General features: G+C 42.2%; 1 protein-coding gene across 8 annotated transcripts in view; it reads left to right on the forward strand.

Moving 5' to 3' along the window:
• lrba (LPS-responsive vesicle trafficking, beach and anchor containing) overlaps nucleotides 1-25644 on the forward strand; it is a 176075-nt gene that overhangs the window by 63697 nt on the left and 86734 nt on the right. For all 8 annotated transcript variants that reach the window (XM_087841692.1, XM_087841691.1, XM_087841693.1 and 5 more), the window contains exons 31-36: nucleotides 917-1001; nucleotides 1274-1407; nucleotides 2117-2178; nucleotides 11296-11360; nucleotides 13493-13601; nucleotides 23808-23974. In XM_087841692.1, the coding sequence (XP_087697818.1) occupies nucleotides 917-1001; nucleotides 1274-1407; nucleotides 2117-2178; nucleotides 11296-11360; nucleotides 13493-13601; nucleotides 23808-23974 (622 nt within the window). The remainder of the gene's footprint in view (nucleotides 1-916; nucleotides 1002-1273; nucleotides 1408-2116; nucleotides 2179-11295; nucleotides 11361-13492; nucleotides 13602-23807; nucleotides 23975-25644) is intronic.

Below are 25644 nucleotides of genomic sequence, written 5' to 3' on the forward strand. Positions count from 1 at the left end.
AGTGGGAGGACTAATGGAGACGTTCATTTACTCCTCTTTGTTTGAAGGAGCTACTTCAGCTTGAGAGGGATACTCTCACCAGGTCCACATGGCGCTGTTTAACACCTTACACACACACACACACACATTCCAGTGCACATTACACTGTGTCATTCCTGAAGAGTTATCCCTGCACGGAGACTGTCCTGGCTGGAAAAACAAGCCCACTGAAACACCAGAGGAATCCCCCTCCTCCATATTCAGCTGGGCATTAGCTTATTTATGAGCCACAGGGAAGTGAATTTACTGCAAGATCAATCACACGCGGACTTTGTACCTCATGTGCCTCTGTCTCCAGAATGAAGTCGTAAAGCACCTTTTAGTTGTATAATGAAACGGTCAGAAAAGCAGCCCTGAGGGGTAAATTGGTATGTAATGACTTAATGAGGGGAAACAAGAAAACATGAAAATAGAATAATAACAATGGATGGAGTTACTTGTAATGAATACTTCTTTCATATTTAAGCTTTTGTCTAACATATATTGTTTCCATCTACGAATAATTCATCTTTAAAGCGTGACTGAAGCAGAAGATAAAGTGTTGTCATCCTTTCACATAGAAAGATTTTTCTCATCAAACCCAATAAATTATACACTGTTATGGGAGATGTATTGTGCTCAGAGTACATCATCCACTATCTAACTATAAAATGATACTTGTACCCCCACATACTCAACCATAAATCCACCTATTCTATACATTTGAATGGAGACCTCTGTATTATTTCATAAGAGGCATGTTTCTTCACAGGTTTATGGTGCGACCTTGGTCATATAATGTATTGCTGCACGCGTGTGTGTGCGCGCATGCGTGTGTGTGTCCCATTCTTGTCCAACATCCAGACTAATAACAGAGTTCTTCGGTTTCTCCCTGCAGCAGGCGGCCAGGTTCCAGCCAGCACTAGCCTGCCATCTGTCCCCCCACTCTCCCCTGTGACCCAGAACACAGCCCCCAATATGAGGTGATTCATCTTCTCTCTCTCGTTCTCTCGCTCTCTCGCACACATGCACAATCAGCTGTTTATGCACATGCGCTTACACAATCAGTTATTTATGCATATGCTCTGATTATTGTTTTTGTCTTTATTCCATATTTTTTTCATCATATTAAAAACACATTTTTGCTGACGGTGTATTTTTAAAACCATCTTTTGTGAGTTTTCAAAGAGTTTGTTTAGCCTTTTGGCCAATTACTGTTAAATTACTCCGTCTGCTGTCTTTTTTGTTTTTTTAGTATCTCAGAGCGTTTGGAGCATGCCCTTGAAAAGGCAGCTCCCCTGCTGAGGGAGATCTTTGTGGACTTTGCCCCTTTCCTCTCTCGCACTCTGCTGGGCAGCCATGGACAAGAGCTCCTTATTGAGGGCACCAGTGAGTAGAAAATTCTGGAAATTCCTTAGAAGTCACATCATCATTTTAGATCATCCTCACAAACCTCAACCATGCAGGGATTCTTATTTAATTGCAACAATATGTCCAGGCTATTGTTAATCCAATATTGTGATGAGTTGCGCTGCGCCAGTAGCCGTGCTGAAGGTTTCCAGGGGGCCAGGTCAGAGGCCAGGCCACTAATAGCAGTGTTTGGGATGTCTGCTGCCACCAAACAAAATGGAAAGTTGATTGATAGCTGTAAGGGGGGCTGGAAAAATAGGGTGGGGCTGTATGTGCATGCATGTGTGTTTGTACGAATGTGATGTTACATGTGTCTCTGTGAAACACGGAGACACATGAAACATCCGCTGAAGCGCACTCTGGACACTCTAGTGGCCCCCTGCCCTCTAAAAGCCCAGGGCTTGCCATTAGGGATCAATGGGACATATGCTAGCCACGCCAGGCCTGTAATACAAGGCCCAAATATGTATTAGTTTACAGTAACATCATGTCGGCTCATTAGGCCCATCAATACTATCCGCTCCCTTGCAGATGGCACAAGGTTAGGTAATCCCTGATGGTTAGCTTGTGCTGTCACAGAAATCCAGAAAGCTGTTTAAAATCAAACACAAAACTTTTTCTTTTTTTCTTTTTATTTCTCTTTTCATATGCCATTATGTCTGACTCCCTTTACTTTATATTTCTCCAGGTCTGGTGTGCATGAAGTCCAGCAGCTCAGTGGTGGAGCTTGTCATGCTTCTGTGTTCCCAGGCAAGTCTGGCATCTTTATCTTTCCTCAGGCCTGCGCTCTGCTTTTCCAGCAGGCTGATTTATCAGCCTCACCTTGAGTGCAGTAAATCCACAGAGCCTTATCTCTCCCCCACCCTACCTTGTCTACCTTTCCATATTCACCCTTCCCCTCATGAGGGCAGAGCGAAGGTATATTTGGCCGCAAATATTGGTTGGAGGGTCAAGGGTGGGCGACCTGTCCGCATCACCTTTTGACCTGAGCGGGGCCCTTGTGGCCTGGGCCAAACTGATGAGGAGGGATAATGTAGATTTGATGGTGCTTTGCATTGATTATCCCTCTCTTCTCTGTTGTCTTGTGGGTGTTTTGTTGCCAAGTTTATTTAGCTGCTGCTGGATTCATGAATACTAATTTAGGGATCATAAGCAGGCGTGGGCAGATCAATGATCGGGGTTGTCAATACATCACTTCAGGACAGCTGATTAGCATTTAGAGACAGAAAGCTACTGAAGGGCTTTACCATGTGCAGACCATAAATGCAGCACACGGTAAGCTTTACATTTAGGGTGAATTTAGTCTGTGTATTCTGCTTGAAAAACACTTATGTTCATAGTACATCAGAAATAAATAAACAAGAAGTTGCCCTCACATACACAGCCAGTGACAAGGACAGCAGATAATAACTCATCCCAGGCCGTGTTTGTGTGCATCTTTATCGTTTTTAAAGAACCTCATAAAAAAAACAAAACGACACACACACAAAAAAAACAAGGTTTCCAATAATACAAAAGCACATCTGATTAATGACACCCCTCTCACTGCTCCACTCTCCTGTATTTTTTTTTATCAGCTTCATTTCCTAAAGAAATAGCTCCTGTCGTTTCGTTCCTGCACCCTTTAACCTCCATACGTTTGTTTAGTTCCTATAGTTCACTTTACTTCTTCACAAAAAAACAAAAAAAAAGCTAATACAGTCAGATTACACATCTGTTTGGATGTCAGTGGCCATGCATAGATTGGGGCTAGTGGGACTCGGGGAGGGAATGTGAGCCCCGTAATGTCCAGGGACGATGGAATAGCGGGAATGAAAGCTAGATAGAAAACCAAAGAGAGAAGAATGACAGGCTCTAATGCACCTATTTGTCATATCTGTCAGGGTGTTGTTTAATGCTAATCTAATCAAAGGCAGAATCTTGGTGATTGTTCCACTGCACAGCTCATGCCACGCTTCCCCCTCTTTGGTCCCTAGCCCAGGCTATTTCTTCTTTTTCTCTGAGCTCCAAGCTATCCCACCCAATTTCCAAAACACACACACACACACTGTTTCAGTCGGAGGACCAGGGATTGGACAGCATAGTGTTGATTGCATCAATAAATCATCCAACCAAATTCTCTTACAGCTAATGCAAATGTAATTTTATTGTTGTGTGAAGGGGAAGAGGAGGGGGGCCTAGAAAGGTAGGGCCAATGCACTGCCTCTCACAAGGGAAAAGAGGAAAAGAGGGACAGACTTTCCTCTGGGCTAAATTACAATGTATAATTATGTGTGTGTTGGTTCTCCTTGTGGGCCAGGGAGAGTGGGCCAGTGCTGTGATTGATGACGTTATTTAGCAAAGTTTGTTGGGCCCTCTGGCACAGGAAGCGCTCAATTCTCTTTACAGGAAGTGCCTCTGTGGCCATCTTGTGACTCCCCCCCTGCCTTCGAGTCAACCAGTGGAGCGAGTAGATGGAGATGATTTTGATTGATTTTTCTTTCTTTCTTTCTTTCCCCTCTCAACCCCCATGCCTTCATCAGAGATGTGATGCGATACCATCTCTGTGAAATTTTAATTAATTTCCCAAGCTTTGAGATGGAGTGGAGCCAGGGTGAAGGGTCAGGAGGCTGGGGACTGCAGAGCAGTTTTTAATCAGGGATCCTATGAAAGTTGCATTGGCGGCCACATCAGCTTGGCATTGAGGAGGGGATTGTAAACCGCTGTTTGATGGTACCCCTTTTCGAGACGAGTACAACAGTGCTCCCAATTAAAGGACCATTTTGATAAGACATTAACTGTTGGGGTGGCATACTGCCCTTGTTCTCAGCTGTAATATTGATCTTCACACACTGCTGAATATACAAAGTGAGGATTAATGATCATAAACTCTGGCTTTAACCACTACTGAGGACTACTCAATATAGGGAAAAAAAGGCTGACTGTCAATTGTGTTCTTATTTATTCAGTATTTATTGTCTTTAAAGGCTTACAGCTGACACTTTCGCATTATTGTGTATTTGGGAGGATATGGGAGATTAATTGTTGACCTATAGTGAGTCAGATTTTTTTTTTTTTACACTCTTAGTTAAACAAAAACTAACTGTATATAAAAGATGTATTGTTGTATTGATGTATTGATCATTGTACCACAAATGATTGGCTTGTGGACTTCCATGTTGAAGCCTAAAATCATAATTGTGACTAAATATAGCCAGAAGTTATCAGCTTTTTGTGAGCTGCATCCAGAAACTTTATAGGTACAATTCACATATATTTCCCATGAATCTTAACTAATACTAGACACTAAGCACAAGGTCCTTCTGTACAATTAACAGCAAATAAAAGCCAGTGTGATGTGTATAAAATGCTCCCAGAGGCACCAACACCGTAAATACTGTCAAATTTAGTTGCGGTGATGATTTGCAGACAGCTAGCGGCTTGTGTCGGTATCCACCTCTAATTTCAAACTGACCAAAACATTAATTATGCACAACTTTAAACCTTAAGTACAATTATAAAGTTTAAATAAGTGAATTAGATCAAACTTGAGCCTCCAGTACAGTTATCATAAAAATAGCCATTACTAGGACTTTTATATAATATGATCTAAATTTTCTCATTCAACCACATAAAATGCGAATCTTACACGCCAAAAATATTTTCCCACTTTTTTCCACACCCCTTATTCTTGTCAGTAACTTTGCTTTCCTCTTGCATTTTTTCGTCTTCCCGTTTTTGTCAACGTTTCGCTTCCCCGGTGCAGTTTTTGAACTCGCTTCTACCAAAGATATCTGATTAATAAGTAATGCACTGGGACGAGAGAGAGAGCTTTTTCTTGTGCTTGCTGCCATCCGTCGAGAGCTTTGAGAAATCATCTCATTGGATACTGGACAGTCTACGATGAGCAGGGGCTCATAAATCTTCTCAGTAGCTGCATTTGTGTCCTGTAGATCAGCCATTATTGTCCGGCACCTCTGTCAGACCATCCATCCTTCTGCCATTTATCAGAAATGCATCCTGTGCATGGAGTGGAAGGAAGAGAGGGAGGGAGAGTGAGTGTGCTGTGGGCTCGTGGAGTGTCGGTTTCATGATGGTCAAGACTGGGTGCAGAAGAGGGAGAAATAGGGGGAAACTGAATACTAAAACGAGGTCATCAGGTGGCTCTGCTATGCTGTCAGAGGCTTGGTTTGGGCCTAATTTACAAAGCACTGAAAAACCTGCTTTAACAGTGTCAGTGGGAAAAAGAAAAAACACACTGAAAAATGTCCCGTATGATGGATTTTAGATTTTGTAAGTCCCATTTCCTGAATCCAAAATTCTTTCAAAAGCTATATATCTGTGATATATATGGTTGGCCATGCTAGCAGCCACCACCTCTATACTCTTGTTGTTTGATCCACTACTTTGGTCCCGATTGACACTTCTCGGACGCCTGTCAATCTCTGATTCAAGTAAAGCGTTTTGTCTTTGCCGCTGATGCAGATAATCCTTAAATTGTAATTCAATAACATCGGTGTTAACCCGCTAATCCAATGACTGTGCATCATCATATGTTCCCAGTCCGTCTCACCAAAGTTAACCTGTTTAACAGATGGGCACCTCTCCTTCAGTCTGCAGGGAGAAAGACATTGACTTCCCCAAACACTTGGCTGCTCCTGACCTCTGACCCTCTGACCTCCAGGTTAGAAGTGGAGAGCGAAGTTTAAACCCACGGAGTCGGGGAACAGTTCGGGAGTGTACGTTCATGAAAATCAATAGCATAATGTGAGAAACGAGGGAACGGGGAAGTTGAACCCTTGACGGTTACTTTTGTGCACTTTATATTTTATGTAACAGGTTTGTTTTAAAAGTTACGCTTGTGAAAGCCGGTCCCATGTTTGAGTTGCTCAAATAGTCATTTATTTCTGTCAGTGAACATTGTTTCTTCTTCTCTCCCATAAGCGATGGATCAAACGCAGGCCGTGTTGAATGAACCACTTGGGGAGCTGAGAGAAAAGTGAGGAATGTGATGAAACCAAGGGACAAAAAAATACTTTCTCCATCGTTTTTCGGCACAGTCAGACCCGCACCCCATCGTGCTGTTAAAGAGGCACGCAAGGTTCAAGATCAGTGAAAATCAAAGTGTTATTTTTTTCCCTCCCTCTCTGCTGGCCCTCACCCCACGCTTTGCTCCAGTGCCCCTTTACAGCTGTGCCACGAGGCTCACTGTCCCTGCCATTACTCTCTAGTTCATAGGACAATATCATGCTGCATATTCTTTGAAAGTTTCACCGACCTTTGAGGCTTAGAGAAAACACAGTAACGCCAACTGGCACTTAATTCTGCAGACTCCCCATCGTTGCCAACTATGCAGCCGCAAAGGGGGCAGCGGGGTGCGTTGTGTTGGAGGAGCTTAGGGTCAAGGAGGGCTTCCTGACAGGAAGTGAAGTCTAGCTGAGAGGAGAAAATCAGACAGGAGACTCCTAAAAATATTGAGTGGCTTTTAATTTGGCTCCCAGGCGGATTTTACTGTGAACTGGGCTTCAAGTCGCACGAATGGCCGGTTATTTATACGCAACATAATTTTCTTTCATATAAATGAATTTACCTCCCCTCCCGACAGGCACTCCTAATGCAGTGTTTTCTCACCTGTCAGGTCCCTTGTTATAAGACCTTGGAATGCGCTTCTGTTTTTCCCCTCGCTATCCTCTCTCAGCTAACCTGTTGTTAAAATCACGACCCGTCGTCTTTGCGCACATTTTCAGTAGGAATTCACTCGCCCTTGTTTATGATCTGGGACGGGAGAGATTCAAATATTTGGCATGATTTAGCTTTAAAGTGGGAATCTTTACCTTGTGTTATTCCCAAATCCTTAACTTGGAGATTGCACAAATCGCCTTGTGTGTACACAGTTCTTTTTATAGCTTTATTTACCATTTATTTTGTGCATTTAGCTTCCTGAATAATTAGTGGTGCATAAACAAAGTTTGTTTGGGGAACAGTGTTTTGTTTATGTGTGTCTTTTTCGGTCCTTGGTTTGCCATTGCCAGTCCCGGTTGATCCTGCAGTCCTTGTGCAATGGGCCGTGAACAGCTACTGTACTATCCCACAAAACATTTCCTGCAACACCGCAGAGCTTCCTCAGAAGAAGTGGGGCATATAAAAGGCCCAAGAATTGCCATTTTGTTCATTTTCTCCTTTTTTAATGTTTTGTTTTCTGGAAAATTTATACAAATGTTGTGCGTTACTGCACTGAAATGTCATAAAAATTACATTTGGACGAGGTGATGATTTCATTTCAACATGTGTTTGATTTGGACCTGAAACGGCTGCATATGGTGTTTTTAAATATTCATTTTCTCCTCACACCATTAAAATCCACCAGCTGAACTGCATATCATATTACAGAATAAGTTTAAAAGAAAAAAAAGAGGAAAAAGTCAGTTTTTAAATAACATACCACTGGCTTATAAAATGCTCTGTATATATTTATGTATTCCCCTTACATTTACTTTTCGTGCAGAGTTCAAGTGGTTGTAACATGTGTTTTGATTTGTCTGTTTGGGGTATGGGGGCTTTAGGCTTAGCTTTCTCACTCTGTGTTAGTATAGCCATGACAGTGTGAGCCCATGAAGCTCTCGGAGACCGAGCAGTATAAATATTTGGACATCAGTAAATATTCCTTGGGTTGTGAATTTGATCACGCAAACACCAACACGAGTGTCTGTTTTTCTTTAAGCAGATAGCATCTGAACATGCAGATGTGGATTGTTGAAAATGTACACCAGTGTTAAGTTATTCATACACACAAGCGCAGCAGACGCAGCATTAATAACAAACTACCGAGCTTCCGTATTAATCAGATTAAAGAGCAGTATATTTTTAGAGCCTTTTTTTTCTTTTTTCTTTTGCTTTGACTTCTGCATCCACAGGCTCTGTCTTTGGTCATTGTTAACATCAGGTCACTTCCCATAAACATTTAGATCTCAGTTTGTTTCCTTGTCTCTCCCCCACCCCACCCCTCTTTTTTTTTCTTCTTCTTCTTCTTTTTTTTTTTTCGCACAAATGTCCAAATCAGAGTGACAAAGTTGGCTGCCGCCACCTGCAAGCGGCATGCCAGTGATCAAAACGTTTTTGGATTTTTTTTGGGGGTTTTTTTTTTCTTTGAATGCGTGCATTTTATTTGCATTGGTTGACTTTTTTCTCTCACTGTTCAGTTAATGTGGCAAAAAAAGACATTAAACAGTGAGGCGTTTGAGTAAAAGGGGGGAAAGGAAAAATCAGTAGCTTTTAGCCTCTTTAATTTAGCTTCTGCTGCTCTGCCACTTATGACATGCAGATTTATGCTCTTGCCGTCTCATCTAAAGTTGTATTCCCCTAGCCTTTCAGATCAACAAATACTTGTGATTATGAGTGATGCCACCAAAAAGCACAACTGACTTATTTATTATTTCGACAGAGCTGAGACGGTTCTTTCTTCGGTGTTGGAAAATGTTTTCCTTGTGTTGTGGCGAGCCTGATGTTTGAAAGGCGATTTTGCTCAGGAGGTCTGTGTTTTCTCACCAGTGGTAGTGGTATATTTAGAAGTTGATTATGGATAATCAGCTGTAATGACGGAAGTGCATGGCATGTGTGTTTAGACTCAATGCCATCATCATGGAACGCAGAGCAAACAGAGCTGTCTTATTGACTTGAGATTTAGACATTAGGCATTTTCATGAACAGATTCATGCATAGCAAAACAAACGCCGGTAAAGTGCATTAAATGTGTGCACGATTTCTCTCTTTCGATCGCTTTAAAGTCAGGATCAAAGATCGGCCGCCTCTCTCGCGCGTCCTATCATCTGTTAGGAGGTCAGGTTAAAGGTGAGAGGTCACAAATGGCTGCTTGTATCCTCTCATCAGGAGCGCTGTGGTCACGGCCCCTATCGCAGCCATAAAAGCTGCGACACTGCTGACCAGGGCAGCCAAAATCCAATATTCTATCACTGACCTGTCCCTGTTTCCTTTTTGTCACTGGAAGGTGTCCCTCAGATCAGGGTCACTGCTTTTTTAATTCAACTAGAGGAGCCATTTCTTGCCCATAATGACACCATTAGTCTTGCTATCACCTTTGTCCATGTCCCCCAAAATGCCAATGGTCTCTACGCTTTTCATCAAGCCTAATTTAGACGTAGAGCTTATCCCGGCCACAGATTCAGATCCAATCTTTATTACTTCGGGATAATCTTTTACTTTCTAGAGTCTGGCATGAAAATCTTTAAGACTTTAAAGGCATAAAGGAAATTTTATGTCACCGCTTTTCTGGTTCTCCAGAGCACGACTCTATTTACAGCCCTGCTTCCTGTGGTGTTTATTTGAAATCCAGCTCACACAGTCTGGATCAGTTTAGAATATCCACACAGCCACAGGCTAACACTCATGGTTAATGTCCTTCAACTACAGTCAATGCTTCAGCTAGAAGGCCCCAAGGCTACTCTGACATGCTTCCTCCAAAGCAGTCCTCAGCCACAAAACCCTCTCCCAGAAACGCTGTTTCCACTCCCTTGCCCAGACTCGTATTCCCTCTGCGCCCTCTTGTATTTGGAATGTATTGTAAACACGGTCAATGCCAATATGGTTCTGCAGGACAAAAAGCAGTTATGAACTGAGGTTAAGTGTAAGGTTGTTTTGTATATGACGTGCACTTGGGCACAGAGTGATGGTGCACAGGCGTTTCAGAAGAACGGTACTCTTGACTGCCATGTGATTCGTTTTGATGGGCTTGTGCTTAAAAATTGCACAGGTGAGAAAATCTCGACGCACCCACAGATATGTGTGGATGTGTATTAGAAATTCTCGTAAACTGATCTTTCCTTCCTCCTCGCAGCGCTGATATTCATGTCCCTGCGGGCTCTCTAAGGGTTACTGAAAAGCTAGTCTCTGTGTAAACACACGATTTCCTCTATCAGCTCCAGAGATGATGACAGCCGAGTTTAGGCTTATACGCAAGTTTTTCACTTCATAGCTGTTCTGTGTCTCAGTGAAACGATTAAATGGAAATGATAAAAATTAGTAGTTTTGATTACTTTGGAATAAAAGTGTCTCCAAGTCTGAATAAATTGTGGATCACAGTTATTCTCACAGTAGTAACTGTTAAACATTTGTCAACTGATGGCACGTTTTAATATTGGTTAACAAAAATATTAAGAATGGAAAGAAAAAAAAAAGTCCAAGCTTTGAATAATGATTTTTGTAAGAGTAGTTTGGTGGTTTAGGTCTCCAACCTGAGAATTTTTTTGTGCATTTTTCTCCAGCTCCCCTGAGAGGAAGAAGGGGGGGAAAGCGCTGTGAGCTTCAGACAGCCCCCCGTGACCTTGTTGCTTTATTATTCTTTTGACGGTTGCGTTGAAGGTGTTGAAATGTGGAACAGAACATGAGAGACGATGACCGGCCGAGTTTCCCTTCTCTCGTTGTCCCTTCGAAGTTGAGGATATAAGGCGCACACGGCTGCGGTTGGATTGTTTAGACTGACACCTCGAACCATAACGCTAGTCAAAGAGAGGAAGAAATGTGTGTATTTACTTGTGATAAATGCACTCTCAACACGGCTCTTTCACTGCTGCGCAATGGTGGGCTCGCATATTATGCAGCCGGCGCTAATCCAAGCAATTCTTAATCCTTTTTGGATCATGTTTTATGTGATATTAGGGGCCTGTAAAGAAGTAGCTAAGTCAGTGGGATTAAAAGCTTTACATGGAGCTACTGTTTTTGTGCAAACTAAATTCACTTTGACCCAGACTAAGAAAAACTCACTTATCTTGTAAACGTATCATTTTTGCCTCTTGCTGCTGCTAATGTATAGCAACAGAGTTCTGTACTATTGTAAAAAGTTGCATCAGTAACATGTTGATGTTTGTGTTGCAGGAATGGCAGAACTCCATCCAGAAGAATGCCGGCTTAGCCTTTATCGAGCTGGTAAACGAAGGCAGGTAGGTAACTCCGACCTGCCTCTCTTCTTGCAGCAGCACTAAATTATCTCTCCAACCTCCATTCATCAGCCACTTTCCAATTTCACCTTCCTCGGATCGCATCGTACCCCTCCTCCACTCGGGCACCCGAGATCCTCAAGGCCCGTGCAATATGGTGGCTTCATATTCAAGACAACAATCAATGGTTGAAAAGCGCAGAGGGACTTAGGGGAGTGAGGATGGAGGACCGCTGCGTTCAAGGCTCCATTCAATATCTGCTTATCCCAGTGGGACTTGGGGAGAGAAAGAGGGTTTAGGTAGAAGGTGATAGGAGCTCTGAGTGCTGGTTCCTCTGCAACACTTGGGAAATCGCTCTTAATTTGCCATTCGGGTCTTTCTGCCGGAGCCTTTATCTGTCGGCTACCATATCTACCTGTTTTTCAATTATTCCCACATATGAAGCTTCATTTTGCTAATAAGAGGTCACCCTTCTTACTCTGGCTCCTTTGTAGTATTCACACTCTTATCAGTTTCCGGTTGGTAGAGCAACACTTTCTATTATTGATCCTCAGCTTTTAGAATTGGCAGAGGGTAATCCCAAGTAACACAAATGAGATAGCAATGTTATCATTTGACGTGTTTGTCTAAGAAAGTGTTAGAAAATTACCTTCCAGACTTTGCTCTTATGATACATGTAATATATAATATAATTTTTCAATCAATCAATCTTTATTTATTACAGACTCATAGGAGGATAAACAAATAAGAAATACACGCAAATTGCAGCCAACCCAAAATGTACTTCAACTATTAACAACTTTGGCATTTGTGACATATAATAATTTTAAGCTTAATATACTTGATATTCTTAATATGTTATCTATGTATCCATCCATCCAAGTTTTAAGTATGTGATGCTTTTCTTTGGGAAAATAGATTCAGAAGTGGAAAACCATCCTACGTTGTGAGTATGCTGTACTTTTCAGGGATCGGGCTATAATAGGATGTGGATTAATCTTTCCTTTTAACATCCTAATTTTTTTGCATAATTAATTAATATTCATTATGTCAATGTACATGATGGATTTTCTATTATTCAGCTGTCAATTACTTACAGTGTAGTTTGTATCTCCTTTTATGTAAAACACCCAGAAGTTGGACATGGTTAATCTATAATACAGCTCACGCCCTGAAAAGTACAGTTACTATATGAGATGGAGATGTATATTGTTTGGTTTTCACTACTTACAACAGTTAATGTAAGTAAATTTATCTTTTTCTGTAAAAACCTGACTTGTTAGCCCCTAATTCTAGTTGCCTATAAGATTTACACCATTTTCTGTCAGTAAAGAAAATAATTTGGTGCAGCTCCATCCAAACTACTTTTTTCCCGAATTTTCTTTCCAACAAGATTTTAAAAGTTCTTCTAAAGTGGCACGTGTTTAATATGATTGAATTTTACAACCCTATTTTAACAGGATTTGACCACATGTGCAATCATTAACTTGGTGCGGTATAAAGAAGGGCCAGTGGTTAGGTTATTGATAGTGGGGCCGGAATAAGGACTCGGAGGTTGCAGAGGCCCCAGTGCCTCCGCTCCCCTGCTGCACTGTGCTGAAACTGGAGGCTTAGGTTACAGCCATCCCGCTGCCAATCCCAGCCTGCCCCCACCTCTCCTCTCTGTCCACCGGTCTGTTATTGTTCCACTTTGCACAGTCCTGACCCGTGGGGCTGCGGAGAGGTTTCCGTGACCCGCGCACACACATAACATGCATGTTTCATCAACACTGATAAGAAGAGGGAGGTAGACTACATATGTAGCAACACAGGCAGAGATCCTCCCTCTTGTCAGATGCATATCATTAACAGATCAATTAACACCTGCACCCCAGGTAGAAGACAAATGTGCTTTGGGTTGGTTTTCAAATTAGATTTTCTGCTTATTTCGCACGGTTCCTTTTCAATATTTCATGGATATTACATGGCGGGTTTATCTGTAGGTTTAAACGAGCTTTAAATACAGTGATGCTCTGGATTTTGTGAAATTTCGAAGGGTTTGAGGCTAAATGACTTATAAGCTGTTATGTTAATGAAGGAATAAATCTTACACAGTATTGCAGTGTACTGATGGCCACTCTCCCATCTGCCCTCAGGCTTCTGAGTCACACCATGAAGGACCACCTGGTTCGTGTGGCTAACGAAGCTGAATTCATCCTCAGCCGACAGAGGGCCGAAGACATTCATAAACATGCAGAATTTGAGGTAAGATGCTGCGCAGTTTAGGCAAACATACAAGCATGAGCACAAAATGCCCTTTGAAAATATTTTTATTACGGAAGAAAACTGAATTACCCGTAAATTAAAAACAAAATAAGAAAGTGTATATAAACTGTGATTTTCACCAGCCTGGCGCAGGAAGTTTTCATAGACACAAACAAAAATTGTTTCATAGACACTAAAATCGTTTGCCACAATTTATCTTAAAGATGCAAGTACAGCTTTTTCAGTGAATTGGAATCAAATATATATCATTAAATATATTTTAATAAGGATGAAGGATGTTTGCAAAATCAGTCTGGCTTTCCCCCTGTGTGACCCATGGCAACTTTATCCATTTCAGCAGTTTTGACTGCTTTGATAAGAATTCTTGACTTGTTATTGGTATGCTCTGACTGTGTATATGTTGAATAAAAACAAACAAGCGGTAAAAGTGGTGGGAAAGGTGCTGATCCAGTGGCTACTTTAAACCATCAAGTTGTAGAATCTGTCACAGTAAATCTAGAAGACAAATGTTTACTTTTCAAACATAACCCTGGCTAATTGGGAACATAGAGACACATACAGATGTAGTTTCAGGCGCGTGTTAACTGCTTTGCACATACAGTTTGGCTAGCCCCAGCCTAGTGTTAATTTATCCCTGTACATCTCAGTGTAACGGTGGGCTTGCCTCTGTGTCTTAACTTCTCCTCCTATTCCTCCTCCTAGCTCTCAGTACAAACGTTGCCATTCACACGTAGCCGCCGGGCCAACTCTATCCTGACCTGTAGGCACCTCTCGCTGCCCCTTCCCGAGTCCAACTCCACTTCACTCCCCCGACTCTTCTTTCTAGATCTCACCAAAATCATTTCCTGTCCTGCTGAGATCCTGTCCATTATACTCCCACTGGGGGTGTATTTTGCCAATGACAGGAATATGGCATCCTCCCCTCTCTTCCATCCCTCCCACCATCATTTTTCAGGAACCTGCCAGCACTAAAAGCTGCAGACAGACCTGAGAGGTGCTGGCCTGAAGGGCTCACTGTGTGTAAGCCTTGGCCCCCACTTGGCAGTAAAATGTGATGCTTTCTTTCTTTTTTTTTTAAGGTTCAAGGAAGGGTCTTTCTTACATTTGGGTAAAGTAGAATCCCTTAAGACTGCAGAAAGTCAATCACAGGGGCGGAGGCACAGCTCGTGCACTTGAGCATTTATACAGTGAAGAGAGCAAAACATGGCAATCACAGGCTAGACTGCTTTCCTGTGTGATTGTCATGTTATTCGGCTGAACCCGTAATGCTCATACAGCGCCAAGTGTCAGTCATTTGCACAGTATTGTTTTACATGATTTGACCTTATCATCATCAGCACTGACTCCTAGAGTATGATTAAGTTCTGCAAGGGTAATGCAGGCAGTTTTTGTTTTTATTCCAGTGTGTGCAGGTTTGGGCATTTGGCAAGTAAAAGCATCTTACAGTAGGTTGCTAGACTGGCCGATCGACAGACTAGGCAGTCAGTTTGCACACGATGGCCCCAAATGATCCTGCGCTGCCTCAGCCTTCTGCTGTGGCCGTGGGCCACGTACTCTTATTGTAACCATGTCCTATCCCTTCTACATTTCTCCAGCATACAGGTCCTGATTGCTAGCCTGGCATGTTGAGCAAAGAACAGACTCGCTGTCCTTGGGTCTGCAAATCTAATATCTTTCTTTCTTTCTTTTTTTTTTTTTGCTGTGTTTTCTTGTTATTTTCTCTTTCTGTATTTCTACATCTCTTCCAGCTGAGGCTTCTGGGCTTTGAAAACCTTTAAAATGTGTACTGAAATAGGGAGTATTGCAAGAATAAACAGTTGAACTGAGTTCAAGCCTTAGTAAATATAAAGTCATTTGTGTAGTTACCTACACAAACTAAATAGTCTATGATGGATTTTATGACAGAGTTTATCAAGACGCTTCTGTGAGGGGTAGCTACGTGAATGGAGACTGAATTCTTTCTGCATTTTAGGGCATTGTGGTTTTGTCAGCATTCACTTTCATAGATTTTGTTTTCATATTATGCGCAACAAAGAAAACGTAGGTCCCTCTGCAAAGCTAGCTGTGTTTTGCGGTTGTCATTTGTAACTTTACCTTGCCTTGCAACCTCCCAGCTGTCCCTAATCAGATACCCAGCAAAGCTTGTCCCAAACTATGCTTCACAATTGAATTCCCCACTTAAATGCAGTTGCTCCTCGGTGACCTCTGAGAAGAAGCGAACCCCTGATAAGTCTTGCTCTGATATTGCTGTATTGATTTTTGCCTCTATACAAGCTCTACTTGAGCCTGCTGGAGCCAATGGTTTCATTTTGCACTGCCACAATAAAAATAACAGGCCAATGAAAGGCCCTCCACCCCCACCCTTTTTTTGGGGGTGGGGGGTGGAGGCTTATGAAATAATTTTCAGTTATGTCCCAGATTTTTAAAGGGTTGTTTCTCTGTATTGTGTTGCGGTGACGCTTCAGATTGGTTATTGTTTTGTGAGGAAATAAACCTCCAAATGGGCCCCCACAGCATGTCATTTGAGGTATCAAAATAAGGTTTTTCTGAAGGGGAAAAAAAAGAGAGCAATTCCCTCCCCATCCTCTGCTACATCTGAGAAATTCTGTTTTAAACAGCAGCAGCAAATCTCAACCAAGGCACCAGCAATGAGATTAATTCGATCCATAAAAACACAAATTTATGTTTACTCCTTGTCAGATTGCATATCCTTGAGAAGGCAGTGATAGAGGAGCGTTTTGATTTAGATACCCGTTTGCCTCAGAGACGTAACATATGCTTTTTCTCTCTCACTGTCCCTCTCTTTCTTTCTCACTCACACTCTCTCTGGCTCTCTGTGGGACAGAATTGAGTTATCTTTGGCCCTGAGAGTAAGTTATTACAGCGGGCTTAGGGTGAAACAGAGATGAAGATAACTAGGGGGGAAATCCAATTACCTTTTAGGGTTCTCTATCTAATAGGATCCTTAATGTGAAGGAGATCTGCAGATCGGATGCTGCTGCCCAGCACAGCAAATGATAGACTCCGATATCTTCCACGGGAGCTGGGAGGAGAGGAAGCCCGAGAGATGGAAAGAAGGAGAGCGAGAAATCGAACTCCCTCTTTTTATGGGGCTGTTCATTAGGGATGAAATGTGGTGGGCTCAGGGGCAGAAGGGCAGATAAGAAGGCTCAGATAGGGAAGAGTGAGCAACACCCAAGTCATTTCTATTCTTACTCTTCCTTCTTGCTTCTTGCCTTTCCCCCCCATATAGCCTCTTGATTCATCCTCTGCTGCTCTCTGGAGTAATTGATTTTACTGTTTGAGAGATCCAGTGAAAGCCAGACGATAGCGCCTAATTAGTGCTTGGTGTCACTGTCTTCCCTCTGCTGAGCTTGTAAAACGATCTGGCCCTTCTCTCCATGTTAATGACATTAACATTGAACTGATGCTCATTATGTTCTGTTATCATAAACCTGTAGTCTGTGGATGAGCGTTTACCACAAACTGTCAGACTGTGCTGAGCATCTCAGAGAAACTCTGGCTAAGGATGCATTTTACAGATAACATCTGTTGAAATAGTCTGAATCGCCGAGGTTAATTTTTTAATGTAGTATACACCGATCAGGCTAACATTAATATAACTAACATGTGGAGTAAATGACGCTGGTTATCTGGTGGGTAAGATATATATTAGGAAGCAAGTGAACATTTGTCTTCAGTGCTGATATGTTAAAAACAGGCAATATGCACAAAATTGAGGGTTTGACCATCACAGGGGTCGAACTGTGATAGCTAAAACTCCAGCTCTTGTTGGGTGTTCCCAGTCTGCACCAGTCATTATCTGTCAAAAGTGGTCCAAGGAAGAAATGGTGAGGAACCACTGACAGGGTCATGGGCAGCCAAGGCTGATTGATCCATGTGGGGAGCGAAGGATGCCTGTGTGGTTTGATCCAGCATACGAGCTACTGTGTCTCAAATTGAAGAGGAAGTTGATGCTGGTTCTGACAGACAGATGTCAGAAAACACAGTGCATCAGGTTCTTGTTTATGGGGCTGCATAGCAGGAGACCAGTCAGTGCTCGTGCTGACCTCTGTCCAACACAGAAAGCCCCACAATGGCCACGTTAGCATCAGAACTGGACCACATAGCAATGGAAGAATGTGACTTGGTCTGATGAATTATGTTTTCTTTTACACTCCCGTGATTTAATATCTGTGACCAGAAGAATATTTTACAGTGAAATGATATCTCTGCTTTTGCTAAATTTTTTTGACTGCCAATATAATTTCCTTGCAAGGCTATTGCAATGCTTTAGCAGAAGTCTTTCTCCCACTCTATAGTACATGAGAATTATAACTTCTTTATTTAGAGACAACCTTGTTGAGGGAGTCATGTCAGCATGGCTGGTTTTCTCCATCAATGGAGAATAAACTTGACCCTGACTTTCCAACCAAGCACCTGCAAAGTTTCAAGACTGTATCTTAAATGATGTATCTTGACGTTAGCTGTCAACAGATTTACTGTTCAGACAATCTTAGCTGTCATAACTGGTGATTTTGTGTCATTCTTTCCTTTTAATTTGAGGTTACTTGATGAACTAATGAACAACCTTGTCTGCAATACCTGTCTGGTGCTAGTTATCTGAAAAGATAGAAGAAATAAATCAAGCCAAACCTAGATTATTACTACCTCTGCTGAGGAGGTTATATTTTTGGTAGTTTTCGCATGTGAGTCATTCTGTCTGTAAACAGAATAGTAAACAGAAAGGTTTTGAATGAATTCTGATAAAAACTCTGTAGAGATGTAGACTGGAGTCAGCGGTCTTAACAATCCATTAAAATTTGGCTCACGTTCACCAAGGTCTGTAATGTTCATTTAATAATTCTTTGGTTGAAAATGGACAAAAAAACCTTAAAATGTGGAAACTATTATTCTTACTATTGTGGTGTTTATTGCCAACATATAGAAAGTAACACATAAAGATATAAAGTATGTCATATTTGACCTTTGACCTCCCTTTCAAGGCCAATAGATTGATCTGAAAGTCTAAGAGATAATGAGCTATATATAATGTGAGCTATTTAAAGTAACAGGTTATATATTAATTTAATGGCATAACAATTTGAATACATGTGCCATCTTCATGAATAAGTATGTATTTTGTTTGAGTAGCAAAACAAACCTGTGATCAAAAACTTTCCCCCCTTGATATTTTTCACTACTCACTTAAAATAATTTTACTAAATAATTACTTATGTTCCGTTTCAATAAAATAATTATACACAAAATTATGTCAAGTCTATTAAAATGGGCTTCAACAGGAGAAATAACAAAAGCCACTTTGCTCTAGTTTTTACTGAAATGCAAATTTCTAGAAGTAAATTTAAGAAGAACAAACAAAACAAAATGAGTGCGTGCAAAATACTTTACTGTTTTCTCCAAGTAATGCCTGGAGAGAGTGAGTGCTAATGCAGTTTTCTTATTTTTCTATTTCTCATATACCTAATAAATCGGCACTGTGGGGAATGGGGGATACTCCACCACACACGCAGGGGAAAAAGTCAGAAACCGTAACTCCCAAAGGCTATTTTCACCACCACATTTGCAGCACTCAAACTGATAGCTGCCACCAACTGTAGCCTGCTGTCATGTAGTTGTCGCTGCTGTAATGTAGTATGTCAGCAGGGCTGGTTTACCGAGCGTCTCATTACAGGCAAATCTGTTATAAAGAGAATGAGAGAGGGGGGGACCCAATAAAACAAAAGCAAGTGTCTTTGTGCGATAGTATCGCAGCACCATGAGAACAGGGGCACATTTTTAAAAAGAAAAGTGAGAAACTGCACCTAGTTCTCCAGCCTGGACAGCAGGCTCCTAACATATAATCACGTTATTGTCAAAAGACGCAACACCTTGACTAACTTTAGGGTTTCTTCTTGTCCTACCCCAACACACACACACACACACACACACACACACACACACACACACACACACAGCATTGACTGTTTCACTTAAGATGCCAAGAAATGGAAAAGGAGAAGTGGGTTACAGAGAGGAGAACAGTAGTCTCAGTCCTGCTGTCTTGTCAACATAATGAAGTCCCCAGGTACCTCCTCCGCAGCTCCCATCATTATTACTGACCACCTCACCCCGAAATATGACTTTACTCCACATTTTCCTTTGTTTCACTCCGACACCATCCCTTTAGTCACTGGAGGAATGTTCTCCTGATATTTATATATATATTTTTTTGTTCCTATTAATGGCTGAAGGTGAGCTTGTAATGCTGGATAAAAGAGCATCACTGTCACTGCTGTCCGCTTTTTTTAGATGTTTTTATTCACAATAAGTCTGTTTGCTGCTTTAATTCTCTCTTTTTTTTAATGTTTTTTTTGGTGGAGATTTGCTTTTACATTCAGCTTGAGCACCGTGCCACTAACACCTTGCCTTCCTGACTTCTGGGCAACAGCAAATTCAGGAGAGGTGCAACCAAATTTTTCATCCGGTTGCGTCCTGCCTTCATTTGACTATTTTTCATCTCCAGATGACATTTTAACACGAATGATTTTTCACGTGGCACGACCTTGAAGCTGTGCCGGAGTTATCGCGCAAGGAGATGGCAGCCGTGCAGACTGATGTGGCAAAAGGAGGGCGAGGTTTTTGCAGAGACAAGTGGTTTCTGGGTAAGAAAAGATGAAGGGGCTGCCAGCCGAGCATGGTGACCAGTCCATTAAAGATCAGTGTGAGGGGAGGAGCCGGGGGAGGAGAAAGGAGAAGAGAGATACTTTGATAAGTGTTGTGCCTGCGTTAACCTTGATGGTGGTTATAGCAGTGGGCTGATGCCAGTAGCAGGGATCTGTTTCGACTGGATTAGATTATTTTTTTTCTCTCCCTCTGGCGCTCCAAGAGAAGAAGCAAAAAAATCAATACTTGGGAGCACAGCATGACAGGAGCATCATTTCAGAATTGAAGTGGCTGTCAGGCATTGTCATTTGGTGACTTTTGTTCGCCATTGTACTTTTAAGCCCTCATTTTTCTCCCCCTCCTCGTCCTTTCACTCGTTTCTTCCCCTGCCTATTGTCTGAATTCCCCTGGTGACATTTTATGTTGCAATTTGAAAACTCGAGGGCAAGAGATCAAGTGCAAGAGAATCTCTCTGCAACCAATTGGTGGTGGTGGTGGACCGATTCGCCATCTACTTTTGTTTAGCAACCGCCCCCCTCCCTCCCTCCCTCCTTTCTCATTTCATCCCCTTGTCTCACTAGACCTCCATTGTGTTCCAGGAGGAATTTATTTGTAGTATATTTGCATTCTCTGATGCCAGACAAGGACAAGCCTGATGTCTCGGCTTCCTCTGGACAGTTTCTCTGCCCGTTCGTAAATGAAACCCTCTGGGAGTGCTTGTCGACGGATGTGAGAAATTGGAGAATCTCGTAGAGCAATAGGCCCAGCCTTGGCGCACTTGTATCCCTGACGTGCCACCAATGTCAAGAGATTGCAAATCAAGCGCTTTAATAATATCTCTGCTGGTTTTGTTCCTTCCTCCTGTTCTCCGTCAGAACCTCGAGACCCTGGCTTTGTCAGACGGCGTGTTGAAGGCTCGCCGTGGCACGGCAACACCACTAGACCTTTCTCTGTCACTCTAATTGATAAACATAGGGCTGATATCTTGTAATGAGCCTCCATTCTCCGGCCTATTATACTGGTTAACCCTCTCAACCCACAGAGGGAGAGAAGGAGGGGAGCCAAGGCATCATCTAACAACTACAGCATTTAGATAAAGCTGACACTAGTACAACGCTGCTGTGTAGATGTGAAAGTCTACTCCTCGTTTTCTAACCCCCCCCCCCCCCCCCCCCCCCCCCCCCCCTCCGCTTATTATTTGTAGTCAACACGGCACAAACACAATCATTTGGCAGCCTCGGTAACATTTAGCAGCCACAGAAAGCTTGCGTGTTTATGTTTTTCTCTCGTTATAGACTCGGCTTCAGCTGTGATTAAAATTCATGTGATTTTGTTTTGTTTTTTCTTTCTCACACTTCATCTTTGCAGGTGCGTGTTGCTTATTTTCCACCGTTGTGTGATTTTTAGAGATGATTATTGTTCTTTTCACCCTCCAGTCACGTCTGGCTAGGCCATTTCCTTCCCCAAAACTCCAACACACATCCCTAGTTATTTATTTGAACTGTAGATGAATTGCGGGAGACACGACTCAGCGTAATTGACTCGATTAATGCCAGCCATTATCATTTCGTCTTCAACCAAGCTGTCTCCCTCCGGCAGAGCCAGCACCCACGTTGGCCCGACCCTGTCAGCCAGGCCGTGTAATGGAAGGTGCTGCCCATGATTACAATGTCGCAAGTCATAACGCTCTCACTGGCGGCAAGTTGTGCCCTGGTGGCTGTCTGAGTAGCAGGCAAACGGAGAAGAGTCTCCCATATTTCAACCCCAGCTGAGTATTTTTAACTCGGATGTCCTCGTCTCCCTCTCTCTTTTTTTAAAGTGTGTTTTCTTATCAAAAATAATCACACTGACTGCTTTAGTGGCTCACAAAGAGGCATGATTCGAACTAAAGTGGAAGCAGAAAGTTTTAATTTATTTCTTATGTTTCTTTGGCATTCCTTGAAAGGAATGAAAGAACGGTCTGTTTTTAAAATGTCTCCGAATGCCTCTCTTCAGTTTCTGTCCTTTATCCTGTCAGTGCGACCTGTATGCGAGGGAAAGCAAGGTGGTGCCAGCAGGGAGATTTACTTATTCGCTCCAACCTTCATAATAGCATAACATAATAAGTCCTTCATAATACCCCGGCATATTCTCTGACTTCACATCAACGGTATGACCCCTGGAATTAACTGTGACTTGTCTTTTCCACTTAGAAGCAAACCAAAGTTTGGGTTTTAATGGCGCTACTTACATGCTGAGCTTTTTAAAAAAAAATGTTGGTTGTTATTTTAAGGTCGAGTCTGTGAACTTGGCCTGTTCTCCCACAGACTTTGGCTTCGGATAGAAGCAAAGCCCATTACAGCATGGAGGGTTTGGGTGTTTGGGCAGGCTCAACACACAGGTGATGAAGTGTTTGTTTATGGTTATGAGTTTGAACCCAGCACCGCTGATTAGTACTGCAGACTTTACATGTCTCACACAGGAGCAGATAGAAGTAGACTCGTTGCAGGCCTGCTACTTGCTATCTGTATAAATGATGGAAACCTGCAAGGAGCTTAATGCATATAACTAAGTAGAAAATTTGGGGACTCACAGATTGTCCCAGATTTAAGGCACCTTTTTCTGTATGAAGTATAGTGACTAGGTCATCGTGCTAGGAAGGTCAGGGCCCCCTTTAATTCCACATAAAGAGACTTAGATTGATAATTAAGCAGCCCACAGAAAAGCCCCTCTTTGATTTATACCTATAGATTTTCTGTCAGATATGAAATGTTGTGCTTGAAATTGAAGAGGAGGGCCCATTATAAAGCGCTTTACCCTTAACTTTGAGAGGGCTTGTTGTATTTGTTCAGCCATGCTTTTGAGTTTAATAGTTACTGTATGACTGCTGCACTAGTCAGTCAGTTTAACGCTAATCTAAAGGTGGTCGATAATAAACATATATCATACCCAGGCTACGCGATTAATCGTGCAATACAAAGCCCATGTTCTTCTTCTTTGTTTTTTGACTTCTCATCATCAATATGCATGCCACAGTAAGTCACGATTGCAGCCTGAATACGCTGTAAAAATTGGTTACGAAAGCTTCAAACACTGTTTCAAATTATAGCCCCTATTGTCAGAAGGTGTTTTAGTTTCAGCATCGCTGCCGAGTTCAAAGGCCTGTTCTGATAACAAATTCAGACAGAGAAAAATGTCCTCCCTGTGCATTGTAGGTATCGTGTGATTTGGTGTGCTGGAGGGCATTAGAAAATACATGTCCACTGTTATTAATCAACATGACACGAGGGCAGAAATGACCCCCTGTGCTTTTCATTTGGTTCTAGTCAGAGTAGAGTTTCTGTATGTGAAAACACCATTTTGCTCATATCTGTGTGGTTTTTGTTTGTGTTATTTACACACAAGAGCACGGTGTAATGTGTGGCACATGCATGTGTGATTTTTGTTTTGTTTTGGGGGTTTTTGGCGATGTGCACTTTATAGATTATGCTAGGGTGTCATTATTAATGTATGTGTGTTTGTTTCCCCTCTCTTTTCCAGTCTAGCTGTGCTCAGTACGCAGCAGACAAACGTGATGAGGAGAAACTGTGCGACCACTTAATCCGTGCAGCCAAGTACCGCGACCATGTGACAGCCACACAGCTCATCCAGAAGATAGTCAACATCCTGACCGACAAACATGGAGCCTGGGGCGGCTCTTCCATAAGGTAAAACAAAAACTGTGGTTGTGTAAAGACTCAAACAGAGCTGTGCTCCGCTTTCAAATAAGATCAGATTAGACGTATTATATAAATGTTTTTATTTATTTATTTCCCCCCTCCCTCACGCTTACATTCAGACAGTATGCTTTAGCTAGTCCATTATTAATCCATTATTTTATTTAGTGTGTGTGTGCGTGAACATGTTTTTTTTGTCTCATTGTTATGTTTTCTTTCTGATAAGCCCGTATAATCGTAAGAATCAAGAAGCAACATTATTACTTTAATTTCATAGAAATGCCTTCAATTGCATCCAATTGTCGGGCTTGAAAATTATTCAAATCGCCGTTATGGTTTTAATCTCATTATCTTTAATCTCAGCCACCAGTACTCATGACTTTGATTAAATTAGATTTGCAAAGGTGAAAATGTCAGCCGCGGGTTGAATGATGCATTGATTCGGGGGGAGAGATGAAAGCCATTTGAACAGCTCAGTTCCCATTAAGAACAGAGGGAACCTTATCCTCTGTGTTTGTTTCGCCAAATAGGCAGCACAGTCCAATGCAGCTATTCCCTAATGATGGCTGTTTGTGCAGGTAGTGTGTAATGGCGAGCTCCAGAGACGGCTGCTGGCTCACGCTTGTTAGGCTGCACTAAGTCTCCAGGGACTCGTCTGGCGAGGGTTAGTTTGCCGTTGGATCAGGAGTCTATCTCTCGCTGCCTTTGTTTTCCTTTTCTATTTGTTTCTGTTTCATATCGGGATCAGGTTATGGTGTATTATTTGTCATATTTTTCCTGCCTTGATCCAATCTGCCTCTCTCCCCTCCTTCCATCGTGCTCTCTTTCTCTGTTTGTCTCTATGTGTGCTCACACAAGGCTGCGCCATTTAATATGGATATTGTGTTCTACGAGCTCTGGCTAGAAAAGTCCCCCATTACCGCTGCTTTATGCCGCTGTACTATTGATGGTTTTCCTAATGGCTGCCGATGGGCGCAGGGAGCCATTGGCACTGAGCCTTGGAGTGCAGCGCTCTTTTAATAAATCACAATCAGTCTTGTGCCATTACATCAATATTTTTGGTCAATTACTGTGAAGGTCAGGTGGTGCAGCTTCGCACCAGAGCCGATGGTATGTGGGCATAGGAGAAACATCTGGTGCTGCAAATCTCTGAAAAAAAGAACAAGTAAAAGGAAACGATGAATGTGGGAACAACAAACAAAAAACCCCTTCTGCACACCTGTATACCTGCAGGCTTCCTAATATAAGATTTTCTTCTTCTTTATTTTTAATTTCATATATACACACAAAGCATGTGGTGCAGCATCATTCCTGATGGTAAATAAGGAAGGGGGGAGGATGGATTCACCCAGTGAAACCCGCAACCTCTTTTCCAGCTGTGAAAATGAAATCCAGGAACACAAAGACAATACGCAGCTATGATTGCGTCCTTTTTGTTGCATGGGTGTTAAAAACTGTAGGCTGCCTGCTCACACGCCATAAAACCGTATTCCCCAAAGTTTCCATTCAATAAAGGGTTTGAAAATGAAAATATTATTTTCTCACAAGCTGATGGGAATTGTTGTTTCCTCACGGCAGGCATCTAATATCTTGTGACACAGTGTGACCTGCCTGAATGCAATTTGTGTCTTAATATCCAGCTTACAGCCGCCCTGGCCTCT

Source organism: Neolamprologus brichardi, chromosome 6, assembly GCF_056152115.1.
Source record: "Neolamprologus brichardi isolate AB-2024 chromosome 6, ASM5615211v1, whole genome shotgun sequence".
Classification (NCBI taxonomy): Eukaryota; Metazoa; Chordata; class Actinopteri; order Cichliformes; family Cichlidae; genus Neolamprologus; species Neolamprologus brichardi.